This window comes from Bubalus bubalis, chromosome 9, assembly GCF_019923935.1.
Source record: "Bubalus bubalis isolate 160015118507 breed Murrah chromosome 9, NDDB_SH_1, whole genome shotgun sequence".
Lineage (NCBI taxonomy): Eukaryota > Metazoa > Chordata > Mammalia > Artiodactyla > Bovidae > Bubalus > Bubalus bubalis.
This window is the reverse complement of record NC_059165.1, coordinates 28,457,277-28,470,361: the sequence shown is the minus strand read 5'-3', so window position 1 is coordinate 28,470,361 and position 13,085 is coordinate 28,457,277. Positions and strand designations below refer to the sequence as shown.

Below are 13,085 nucleotides of genomic sequence, written 5' to 3'. Positions count from 1 at the left end.
CCAAAGAGTCGGACACGACTGAGCGACTTAGCACACACACACAGTGTACAGTAGTTAAGTAGAGTGAATTCATCTCCATATATCAAAATAGGCAATTTCCATGGATTGTTGTGTTAAAACAGAAGACAAAAACTAGATGCTAACTAGGCATGCAACTTAACACTGTATCAAAAATACACTAACACCACACATGTTCTGTAGTACATATATACTCTGTGTATCTAAAAACATTAAAATGGTCTAGAAGGACACTCACCAAACTTGTAAGAGGGGTACCTCAGAGGTGGAGAGTGGGAACTTGGATTGGAAATGATCGAAGAAGACCTGGGCTCTTTTTGTATTGCAGTGGACTCTAACGTATCCAGAGAATGCAAAACTAAACATTCATTAAAAAAAAAAAATTTAGTTTTTATGGATAATTTGGAAATTGCAGAAAAATTTGAAGGAGAAAATTTAAAACATACTTGTGTTTATCACCCAGGGATATTATAATTAAAATATTGATATATTTTCTTGCACTAGTTAAACATATTTAATTATGATCATTCTTTATATGGTTTTATATCCTGATTTCTCCCACTTATCATTTCATGTGCAACGTTTTCCCTATGTCATTTAATGTTCTTTGAAAAAAAACAAATAGCATTTCTTTCATATCAAAATATGACAAATAATTTTAGGGCTTTTAGGTTGTTCCTAATTCTTCACTGTTTATTTAAATTGCATTCATTGAGCACTTATTTCCTGAATGGTCAGGACCTCTGCTAGGGTTACAGTATTCAGTAGGGCATCCCAAGCTTCCCCTCCCCTCCAGAGCTTCCAAATGTAAGGTAAGATATGTGTGCAGAAATAGCTGTTCATATTCTGTTTCTTTGGGTTACACTGTTACTAAGGGAATGAAGGGATCAAAAAATGTGGAATGTCTTAAGGTTTTTGATTCACGTTGTTACTCTGTTTTACCAGTAAAGTGAAAGTGAAGTCGCTCAGTTGTGTCTGACTCTTTGTGACCCCATGGACTGTAGCCTACCAGGCAAGAAATTCCTCCTTGGAATTTTCCAGGCAAGAATACTGGAGTGGTTGCCATTTCTTCTCCAGGGGATCTTCCTGATCCAGGGATCGAACCCAGGTCTCCCGCATTGCGGGTGGATGCTTTACCTTCTGAGTGGTAGGGAAGCCTAATAAGGCTATACCAATTTACATTCCCCAAAGCAGTCTGTGTTTTACCATTTCCTAAAATCTTTGAAAATGATTTTAGTTTACTGTGCTTTTTATTATTGAACTGATCATTTTTCTCAACGAGTCTTGCTATGCGTGGATTCTCAGCTTTGTTTCTTCCTGATGTATTCTGTGTTTCTCAGTGCTGCTAGGGTTAGTTTACCACTTCTGTACTGTCCACATGATTGTTCCACATCTTCATTTTGCCCCTATCAGAGCTGACTGTACTGGTTCTAGTACGACCAGGGAGTGCAGCAATTAAACAATGAGGATGTGTATGTCATTTAAAAAAAATTATTATGGGAAATTTCATCCATACCCAAAAGTAAAGAAGATATTACAATGAATTTTAACATACCTATCAATCAGAATCAGCAATTACCAAGATTTGCCCTATTTGCTTCATTTAACCCTTTAAAAAATTTTTATATTTGCTCAAATATTTTAAAGCAAACACAGATGTGTCCATTTGTTTTTTAAAAAACTGCACATTTTTTATTTGATCTGTCCTGTCAAGTTTTACATCAGTCTTAGGTGCTGAAGTGCCTTTGGGTTTTTGGTCCTCTGCTTTTATTCCCGGGTATCTTTTTTTTTTCTTTTGGTCATGCTGCACGGCATGTAGGATCTTAGTTAACTTGACCAGGGATCGAACCCAGGCCCCCCGCATTGGCAGTGCAGAGTCTTAACCACTGGAACATCGGGGAAGTCCTAATACTCTCTGATTCTGCATTTACCAGCAACATTGGGTAGCTTTAATTTAAAATGACTCACTGCTCCATGCTTACATTAGCTGATGCCATCAGAGCTAATATGAAATGTGCAGGTCGCAGGGTGTGCAGCCTGGACCGTGCATCCACAGATCCTCCCCATACTGGGGACATTCCATAAATCATGTCAGACCACAGGCAACCTCTCACAACTGTTCTCAGCTGTGAGTAAATTGGAAAATTATGTAACAATTGCTATAAAGCTTAAACAGTAGTTGGTTTCTTGGGAATAAACCACTTCAAAAAATCTGAAAAAATGTATAGACCTCCTTTTCAGAAAAATATTTATGTGTGGGTGTATATGTGTATGTGTATGCATATGCTCATATACATATTTATATCAGAAAATTTTGCATATAGCTTCAGGAGGTTTCTAGACCCGCTGAAATCTAATCCAAGATCAAGATTCTTGGTCAATAAATCTCATTCACAATTGCTTTCTTTTGTTACACACACACACACCCCCCTATGTTATGTCATGGGCAGGAGGAAGAAGGGTAATGTGACAAGGAGGAAAAAACTACCTAATTATAAACATAAGAAAATGTGTAAAATATAGAATGAACACAGTCAACTATTGTATATACTGGAACTGAAATTCTAAGGAAATAATTGAAATCTGTTGGGAAGCAAAGGAGAGGCAGTATGGTCCAATTTACCTGCAAACTCACACAAAAACAGAATGCCGGAAGCTGTCAGGCTATATAGAAACAACAGGCTCAGTTGCTCATCGTGTCTGACTCTTTGCGACCCCATGGACTGTAGCCTGCCAGGCTCCTTTGTCCATGGATTTTCCAGGCAAGAATTGGGTTGCTTGGAGTGGGCTGCCATTTCCTTCTCCAGAGATGACAGATCTTCTCATAAACTGGATAAACAAATTCACAAAGCTGTTGGGGGGAGAAAGATGTGACAAAACATCTATTTCATGTCATTTCCAAAGCAGGTGTTAATGGACAAAATGTGTTTCAACAATAAAGACTTCCCTCAACTGTTCTCAGCTGTGATTGGCATAAAAAAATATTACTTAGAATGTGGCTCACTCTGCCCACTATTGTACAGTTTTAAACATTTGCTGGTTGATAAAGAGTTACAGAAGCATTATATTTATCAGCAGCTAGACTCAACTTTGAAAATATGGGTATGCTCAGCATGTCCTACACTTTTAACCCAGCTAGGTAATATGACCCATTGTTCTGCCACCAGTTAACTCCAGTGAAAGAGGTTTAGAAAGCTAAACAAATGAGAACTCCTACACTGTGAGTAGATCAGACAATTCATGTTGATAATTTATTACCACAAGTTAGCAGATTGCTGGTAGGAATCTGTGGTGGAAGCTGACACTTCTGACTGGAGGGTCTATCTGAAGAGTGATCTGGGGCCACAGTTTTGTCCTCTCCTTCCTACAGGAGGAGCTCTCCTTAGCGTCAGAATTGCTCTTTGAAAGCTTCAGGGCCTCTGGGAAGCAGGGGAGGTCAGTGACGCTCGACAAGCCTGGCTCAAGCTCTAAGGGCTGTGTGCGTATGGCTTCCTCATTTTGAAGAAGGCTTAAGTGACAGTCTGAATGAAATGGCAACCGTTCGTGTGCTTATTTGGAAATACTGGTTATCTGTCACTCCTGAAAAAAAGTGAAAGTGTTACTGGGTTCCTTCAAATGATCACTGTAAAAATGATTTTCCCCATGAGACAATGTATGCTTAAAAACATTCAACTGTTAGATGTTTTAATACTTTGCTTGAAAACTCCTGTGGTGATATTACCATGACAATACGCTTTAAAAAGTCCACTTCTTTTCCTCACATACTAATAAACATAACGTCATTTTACCAAATAATGTGGATAGAAATTGTGCTAGAAACCAAGAATGCTTAGTACAACCTGCCAAGTCTATCCCCTCAAGTACAATATCATAAGAATTGTGAGTTAATACTCGCAAGATCCATTTAAACAGTTTTTATAGGTTAGAATAAAGATTATACACGTAGCTGTTAGTGAATTTTATTATAATATGGTAATTTATGATCTTAGTCTCTTTTCTCAACTTTATGTAAAACCAATAAAGAAATGTTAGCTACTTTGACAATCCTGAAACAGAATCCAAGAATGTTATCCACAGCGTGATTATTATAACGAAATGCAGACATTAACCTTGAATGAAATACAGAAAATTCATATATAGACACACATTCAAATTTTCATAGCTGTCAATTTAGAACTGTCTTTCAACTCCATCGAAAAATAAAAGGAAAAAAACTAATGTTTCAAGTATTATTTCCCTAATACAGTTTAAAATTTTTTTGAAGACCATCAGTAACTGGTGTTTTAACACAGTTTATATGGAAATATAACACAGTCTAACACAGTTTATATGGAAATATAAGACCATAAACTGTCTCTCAACTCTATCAAAAAATAAAAGGAAAAAAACTTATGTTTCAAGTATTATTTCCCTAATACAGTTTAAATTTTTTTTGACGACTACCAGTTGTATTTCAACATTTCCTTATAAACACACATAGTATGACACAGTTACCAACTGTGTCATACTATCCCCTTCCTTTCATAAGGCATACAACAAAAACTCTTATTAAATACCCAGTATACATTTATTCCACAATTTGCTAAGCAGCCACCTGTAAGGTAGTCTTTATTATTTTGCTGTGAGGTGTATCTCCAATAGGAAAAGCTTAAAGGATAGACTGTTTCTGGTTTCAGCTATACTGATTACTTGGAAAAAATGTTTCAAAAATACTTAACAGCTATCTTTTTTGGGCTTCTGACTTAGGAGGTGGCTGAAATCAGCAGTGGTATCCCCATAAGTGAGGAAAGCACCCTTGGCTTCATAAAGAATGCCTGACAGCTGGTCAATAAGACAAGTTTTCCTAGAAATACTGTCAAGATTGTTTCCCAGAAGACCAGGGGTATTTGTACAGTCTAACAAATGCCTTAGGGACTCTGATGTCCTGGATTTGGGGACCATAGGATTACGTGGTCTCCAGATTCTTTTTCCATTAACAGTTTCTGATTTGTTTGGAGTTTGCTAACCAAATATAAGGGGAAACAAAAGTTAAGTAATTACTTATTCACAATTTTTAAACCTTTTAATTTGTAACTGAGAATCACAAGAAGTTGCAAAAAAAGAATAATTTGTATACTTCACCCAAATTCAGCTTAATAGCATATTTGATAACCAAGGGTGTATTTTCAAAACCAGTAACATTGACATTACAATAGTATTAACTAAATTACAGAACTTACTTGCATTTCATCAATTTTTATGTATACTTTTGGGGGACTATGAAATTCCATCCCAAGTATTGATTTGTGTGAACACCTCCACAATCAGGACACAGAGCTGTTCCATCAACACACACACACATTCCCTTCTGCCACCCTTTATAGTTTGACTCTACCCCCATCATTCATCCATGGCAACCACCCATCTCTTCTTTATTGCTGTAATTTTGTCATTTCAAGAAGTTTATATAAATGAAATGATACAAGATGTATGTAACCTTTTGAGACTGGCTTTTTGTACTTAGCATACCACTAGATTCAAAGATGGAGAAGGCAATGGCACCCCACTCCAGCACTCTTGCCTGGAAAATCCCATGGATGGAGGAGTCTGGTAGGCTGCAGTCCATGGGGTCGAACTCCTTATTGCCAAATTCAGAATTAAATTGAAGAAAGTAGGGAAAACCACTAGACCATTCAGGTATGACCTAAATCAAATCCCTTACAACTAAACAGTGGAAATAAGAAATAGATTTAAGGGACTAGGTCTAATAGAGTGCCTGATGAACTATGGATGGAGGTTTGTGACATTGTACAGGAGACAGGGATCAAGACCATCCCTAAGAAAAAGAAATGCAAAAAAGCAAAATGGCTGTCTGAGGAGGCCTTACAAATAGCTGTGAAAAGAAGAGACGTGGAAGGCAAAGGAGAAAAGGAAAGATATACCCATGTGAATGCAGAGTTCCAAAGAATAGCAAGGAAAGATAAGAAAGCCTTCCTCAGTGATTAGTGCAAAGAAATAGAGGAAAACAATAGAATGGGAAAGACCAGAGATCTCTTCAAGAAAATTAGAGATACCAAGGCAATATTTCATGCAAAGATGGGCTCAATAAAGGACAGACATTTTATGGACCTAACAGAAGCCGGCGATGGCACCCCACTCCACTCGCCTGGAAAATCCCATGGGCAGAGGAGCCTGGAAGGCTGCAGTCCATGGGGTCGCTCAGAGTCGGACATGACTGAGTGACTTCACTTTCACTTTTCACCTTCATGCATTGGAGAAGGAAATGGCAACCCACTCCAGTGTTCTTGCCTGGAGAATCCCAGGGACGGGGGAGCCTGGTGGGCTGCCGTCTACGGGGTTGCACAGAGTCGGACATGACTGAAGCGACTTAGTAGCTGCAGCAGCAGCAACTATATGTTAACTTTCTAAGAAATTGCCAAAATTTGCTAGCGTACTACCATTTCAGGGTCCTTCCAACAATCCAGTTGCTCGCCAGTCCTTGGTATTTTTTTTACTTTAGACATTTGGTACTTGTATTCTGATATCTCATGTTTTTAATTTGCATTTTCTAATGGCAGATGATATTAATCTTTTCATGTGCTTGTCATCTCTTCTGTGAAGTTTGTTCATTCACCCATTTTGCAATAGGATTGTTTTCTTACTTTGAGATTAGCAAGTTCTTCATATATTTTGGATACAAGTCTTTTATTGGGTATATGATTTGCAAATATTTTTCCCAGGCTATAGTTTCTTTCAGCCTTTTAACAAGGTATTTCACAGAACAAAATATTTTAATTTTGATGAAGACCAAATTATGTTTTATTCTTCTGGAATGTGCTTTTGGTATAATGTTGTACAACTCTTCACCTAAGCCTGTCATGAAACTGTTCTGCCTTCTAAAGTTTTTACAGTTTTCTTATATTCAGATATATGATCCATTTTGAGTTAATTTTTGTGTAAGGTGGGAAATTTAGGTGTAAGTCCACTTTCTTGCTAATCAAAGTCCACCACCCATATCCTGAAAATATTGTCTGTCCACCACTTAAAAGTGCTTTTGTGTCTCTGTCAAAAATCAGTTGGTCATACCTGTGTAAGTCTACTCAGTCTCCTAGTTTACTGATCTGTGTCTGTCCCTCCTCCAATATCAAACCCTCTTGAGTTCTGTAGCTACAAACTAAGTCTTAAAACCAGTTTGTGATTCCTTCATTGTTATTCATTTTCAATGTTGTTTTAGCTAGTCCAGTGCCTTTCCATATAAATTTTAGAATTAACTTTTCTATTTCTACCAAGGGCTTCCCTGGTAGCTCAGCTGGTAAGGAATCTACCTGCAATGCAGGGGATCCTGGTTTGATTCCTGGGTCGGGAAAGATCTGCTGGAAAAAAAGGAAAGGCTACCCACTCCAGTATTCTGGCCTGGAGAATTCCATGGACCGTATAGTCCATGGAGTTGCCAAGAGCTGCTGGGATTGTTTAAAATATGCACCCAAGGTTAGTGCCTCATTTCTCTCCTTACAGGAGGGTCAGGTTCAAGTTCCAAGAATGAAGGGGCTTTGATCACAAGGTGGTGGGGGACTAAGGGGTGGGATGGTGGGACTACACAGGAGCCAAAGGGAACTCCCATCAAGATCAAACATTTGGGTCCGAGGCACCTGTGTGGATTTATGGGTCAGTCAGTTGTCACAGGACAGGGCATCCTGGGGCACCCAGGAGACAAGCATGAGCCTTCATTGCAGGGTGTCTTAATTCCATCCAAGCTTGTTCATCTTGACTTCTCAGGGCTGTGTGAGCTAGATACTGGAGGAGGTGCTTGTCTGTTCCTCTAGGCCTTCATCCCCTGACTCCTCCACATTTCTGCACTGGAGTAGAGCTTCCTGCTGGCAGAGCCACGCCCTCCTACGTATTCCTAGGACTGAGTCCTGGGGCGAAACCACATGGCCCTCCACAGCCTCCTTTTAGTCCAGGTGAGTGAGGCCCAGGGGCTTCTGGTTTGGATCAGTTACACCCATCCAGAAGCATATGGTCAGCTTTTAGGAATGGTTTTTAACCAGTGACTGCAATTGGAGGCGCTACAATGAGCTGGAATGGCAACCATGAACTGTCTGTGTTAGTCACTCAGTCGTATCCAACTCTTGGTAACCCCATGGACTGTTGCCCACCAGGTTCCTGGGTTGCCATTCCCTTCTCCAGGGGATCCTTTTGACCCAGGGATGGAACCCAGATCTCCTGAATTGCAGGCAGACAAAATTAACATGTTACATCTTATGTTAATTTCAATTAAAAAAATACCATCTCTACCGTCTTTCATTCCAATCCCAAAGAATGTTCAAACTACTGCACAACTGCACTCATCTCACACGCTAGCAAAGAAATGCTTAAAATTCTCCAAGCCAGGCTTCAGCAGTACATGAACCATGAACTTCCAGATGTTTAAGCTGGATGTAGAAAAGACAGAGGAACCAGAGATCAAATTGCCAACATCCAGTTGGATCATCTAAAAAGCAAGCGAGTTCCAGAAAAACATCTACTTCCACTTTATTGACTATGCCAAAGCCTTTGTGTGGATCACAACAAATTGTGGAAAATTCTTCAACAGATGGGAATACCAGACCACCTTACCTGCCTCCTGAGAAATATGTATGCAGGTGAAGAAGCAACAGTTAGAACTGGACATGGAACAACAGACTGGTTCCAAATCGGGAAAGGAGTATGTCAAGGCTGTATACTGTCACCCTGCTTATTAACTTATATGCAGAGTACATCATGTGAAATGCTGGGCTGAAGTACAAGCTGCAATCTAGATTGCCGGGAGAAATATCTATAACCTCAGATTCGCAGATGACACCATCCTTATGGCAGAAAGTGAAAAAGAACTAAAGAGCCTCTTGAAAGTTAAAGAGGAGAGTGAAAAAGTAGGCTTAAAACTCAAGGTTCAGAAAACTAAGATCATGGCATCCAGTCCCATCACTTCACAGCAAACAAATGGGGAAACAATGGCAACAGAGACTTTTTCGAGGGAGGCTCCAAAATCACTGCAGATGGTGACTGCAGCCATGAAATTAAAAGATGCTTGCTCCTTGGAAGGAAAGTTATGACCAACCTAGGCAGCATATTAAAAAGCAGACATTACTTTGCAACAAAGGTCTGTCTAGTCAAAGCTACGGTTTTTCCAGTAGTCCTGTATGGATGTGAGTTGGACTATAAAGAAAGCTGAGCACCGAAGAATTGACGCTTTTGAACTGTGGTGTTTGGTTAGGGTTAGAAGATTCTTGAGCGTTCCCTGGACTGCAAGGCTATCAGATCAGTCAATCTTAAAGGAAACTGGTCCTGAATATTCATTGGAAGGACCGATGCTGGAGCTAAAACTCCAATACTTGTGGCCACCTGATAGGAAGAACTGACTCACTGGAAAAGACCCCTGATGCTGGGAAAGACAGAAGGCAGAAGGGGATGAGAGAGGATGAGATGGTTGGATGGGAAGTTTGAGTAAGTCCAAGAGTTGGTGGACAGGGAGGCCTGGCGTGCTGCATTCCATGGGGTTGCAGAGTTGGATAGGACTGAGCTACTGAACTGAACCCTCGTGGGAAAGACAATCACACAGTTGTGACAAGTGTAAGCACAAATGTGAATTTGGGATCAGTGGTTTGTGGTGGGAGGAGTAGCAGGCAACCTACTAGATGCTTCCTGAAGATGGATGGGGAATGCAGGTTTGAGCAAGTAAGAGGTCAGTGATACTAAGCAGGCAGAAAACACAACAGGGTCTCCTATGCCACAGTAAGGATTCTGTTCTTGATCTAAAGATAGAAAGCCTAAAATCTCCATTTTCCAAATATCCTGAAAGTCGCTCAGTTGTGTCCGACTCTTTGTGACCCCGTGGGCTATACCAGTCCATGGAATTCTGTAGGCAAGAAAACTGGAGTGGGTAGCCTTTCTCTTCTCCAGGGGATCTTCCCAACCCAGGGATGGAACCCAGATCTCCCATATTGCAAAATTTTGAAAGCAATCTGTGGGCAGGGGATCCCTATGTACCCAACTAACATCTAAGCTTCAATTATCAAAATGTAAGCCATCTAGACCATTTCTACCTAGACACTTCCATTAGTGTGCCTCAAAGTAAATCTCAAGGTCAAAAATCTACTTTAGTGACAAGCTCAAGACACATAAAACCTAGACCTTAACTGGTCTCCCTTACTTTTCCCCTCTGCCTTAATTTGCTTGGCGTACACATTAACACCTACCTACTACATCATGTAATGCCTAAGTTTTGCTACTGTAAACTCAATTACAACATGTTGATGGCCTTTAGGTAAAATGAAATCACTAAGAGCAGAGAGTAACCTGGGCATAGTATATGCAATATTGGATCCTTAAGGAGGTAGATCCAATATGTTTCTCAAGATTTCAAAATGATTCCTACTAGCAACTCTTTTGAGTTTTCTCTAATATGGTTTATTCCACAGAGAAAAAAATTTTATGAATCCCATTTTACTCTAGAAATAACCGTTTTTCTTGGGTGAGGAAAGTAGGACACAGAATGTATTTTTGGTATAGGAAAATTTATTACTATCGTGCTTTCATCATCAAAATTTATGATCTTGGTCTTTCCTTCTTGCCTTTATATAAAGCCAAAAGAGAGACATTGGCTACTTTGACAACCTTAAAGCGGACTCCAGGAATGTCACCAACAGCATGACCTTTGCGACCAAATCCAGCAACCAGAACTTCATCATTTTCCTGGAATAAAACCAACAGTTTACTTCTGGTGTAAGTGGCAATCACCCAAAACACCCATCCATCCTATAAACAACTGGGGGAAACTCCCCTAAAAATAGAAGATAACTAAAACACTCACCTCAATAAAATTCAAGCAACCATCATTGGGTACAAAAGCAGTGATTTTTTTGCCATTCTTGATTAGCTGAACCCTGACACACTTCCTGATTGCAGAATTTGGCTGTTTGGCTTCAACTCCTCTGAAACATAAACAGCACAAGAGTAACTTGGCTTTCTGAAAAGGGACACATTTTACTTCATGAAGTACAAAGCTTATTAGAAACTGTAGTATTCCTATCTTTTCAACATAATCTTAAATCCCTAACTTACAGCTAAGTTTTTCTTAAGTGTTAAATTCATCAGACTAACATCAGGGCAAACTTATGGCCTCTTTACAGCGATAAAACATGAACCAAGAGCTAGAGCGAGAAATAATGGATTCAAATCCTCATTATATCTGATGGGGCCACACAAAATTATCCTTTTGTAAAGTCAAAAAACAGCCGAGTGTTGGCAAATCCATGTGGCTCAATCTTAGCTGTATAACATTAGGCAAGTAACTTCTCTCCATGTTTTGTCAAGTGGAAACTTGGGGAGTGCCAAGATGAAGCAGCTGATGGGTGCAAACTGCTGAAAAGTTCCACACGCATTAAGCTCTCAGAATGTCCCTTGTTTATGGTTACTTTCTCTCCTCCGATGTCACCCCAATTCCTTCTAAAGTAGTATTAAATGCTTAAAAATCTTCCGGGCTTATCTAACGTTCCAAAAAACGTGGGCACACAAAAACCTAGAAGTTACATCAACCTTTAAGTGCATTTATCCCGAGTTACCATACTAAAACCATAAAGGAGCCAACAATGGACTTTCACTTACACTTTTTCCAGCACAATTCCCTTAGCGTGAGAAGCGCCGCCAAAAGGGTTGGCCTTCAGGGCTGTGCCCAGATGGGCTTTCTTGTACTGCTTATCATGCCACTTCTGGTCTCGTCGGTGGCTACGGAGCTTCCTGGCAGTACGAAGACCGCGACACTTGCCTAAAAATCACAATCACCTTAGATTCCCCAGTAAAATCACCCACTTTTTTTTTTTTCCCACATTATCTCAAGTATTAGCCTCACCTAGACTACCGGCTGGTAGGCTCTGACATCATACCTTGCCCCATGGGCCAAACCACAAAGTTCCCCTTGAATCAACTAAGACGTGGAAACAAGTGCTGCAACGGCTACACTTTTTCAGACGGACGAAGCCCCGCGCCATCGCTCGGGGGAAGCTGCGGCGCTCCGGCTCCCCTTTTAAGTCCGGCTCTGCGACGCCCAGGCCCCTTCCCGCCGGGCCATGTGGCTGCAGCAGCGGCGCTCCCCCGGCGCGTCCCACCGGCCCTTCCCATGGCTCTCCCTCACCGCTCTGTTTCCTATCTTCCCGCCGGTGCCCGAAACCCCAAGCTGCACGTGCAGGCCACTCTGCCCAGCAGAGGAGACAACTCACCCATCCTGCCGGCGCCACGGGCCTGAGCAAAAGAGAGAGGAAGCACAGGAAGGAGTCACAAGCCCCCGCGAGCAAGCCCCGCCCATCCGAGGGCCCTTGAGGCTGTCTGCGCCGCGCCTGATCCCGGCTGCCGCCCCTCGGTAGAAAGCGACAAGCGTGCACCACTTTCCAGAATCTGCGTCTTATCTAATTTATGTGCGACTCGGGAATATCTAATGTTCACTATGGTTTATTTCTTTTTATGCGAATACCGCGGACGGAGGGAACTGCGACTACCAATCCCAGAAGCCTTTGCATGAGCCCGGCGCCCGGCGCAGGCGCTCTGAGCAAACGCGCGGGGCGGGCTCTGAGGCGCTGAGTGAGAGGCCCAGGGCGACTGCGCGTGGTGGGGTGGCCACCTTGTGCTTGTAGTTCGGAAAATTAGGCCTCAGAAGAACCTTAACTCCTACTCAACAAGAAGCACAGTAAATTGAAAAATATTTAGTGAAGCAAGGTGATGTAGTATTTAAAAGCTCACTCTTTAGTGAGAGACCAAACCAAAGCTGCTGTTTTAGTTGTGGAACCTTGATTCTTTCAGTGAACTCAGCTTGTCCTGGAGAGTGAAATAGATATAAAAGTTTTCTGGAGCCTCTCATATTCTGAGATGGCCCACATTCTGTGGAGCGTGTTTCTCTCTAAATAAATCCACTTCTTACCATAAGAAAGAAAGAAAAGAATGCTCTCTGGGATGTTGGTTCATGTCACAACTCTTTATAAAAATGTCTTAGATCCTGCCTGCTGTTCCAGGCACTTGGTGATGTAACAGTTAACAAAATAATTAAGGTTTCTGCTCTT

The 13,085-nt window shown here is 41.1% G+C and overlaps 1 protein-coding gene across 1 annotated transcript; it reads right to left on the bottom strand.

Annotated features, from left to right (window-relative positions):
- Positions 1-10,531: 10,531 nt before the first annotated feature.
- RPS23 (ribosomal protein S23) lies at positions 10,532-12,408 on the bottom strand. Its single transcript, XM_006059350.4, has 4 exons — positions 12,252-12,408; positions 11,641-11,800; positions 10,847-10,967; positions 10,532-10,728 (listed from the first exon to the last, which is right to left on the bottom strand). Exons 1-4 carry the CDS (start codon positions 12,253-12,255, stop codon positions 10,582-10,584), a joined length of 432 nt encoding a protein of 143 aa, XP_006059412.1. The 5' UTR covers positions 12,256-12,408; the 3' UTR covers positions 10,532-10,581.
- Positions 12,409-13,085: the final 677 nt, after the last annotated feature.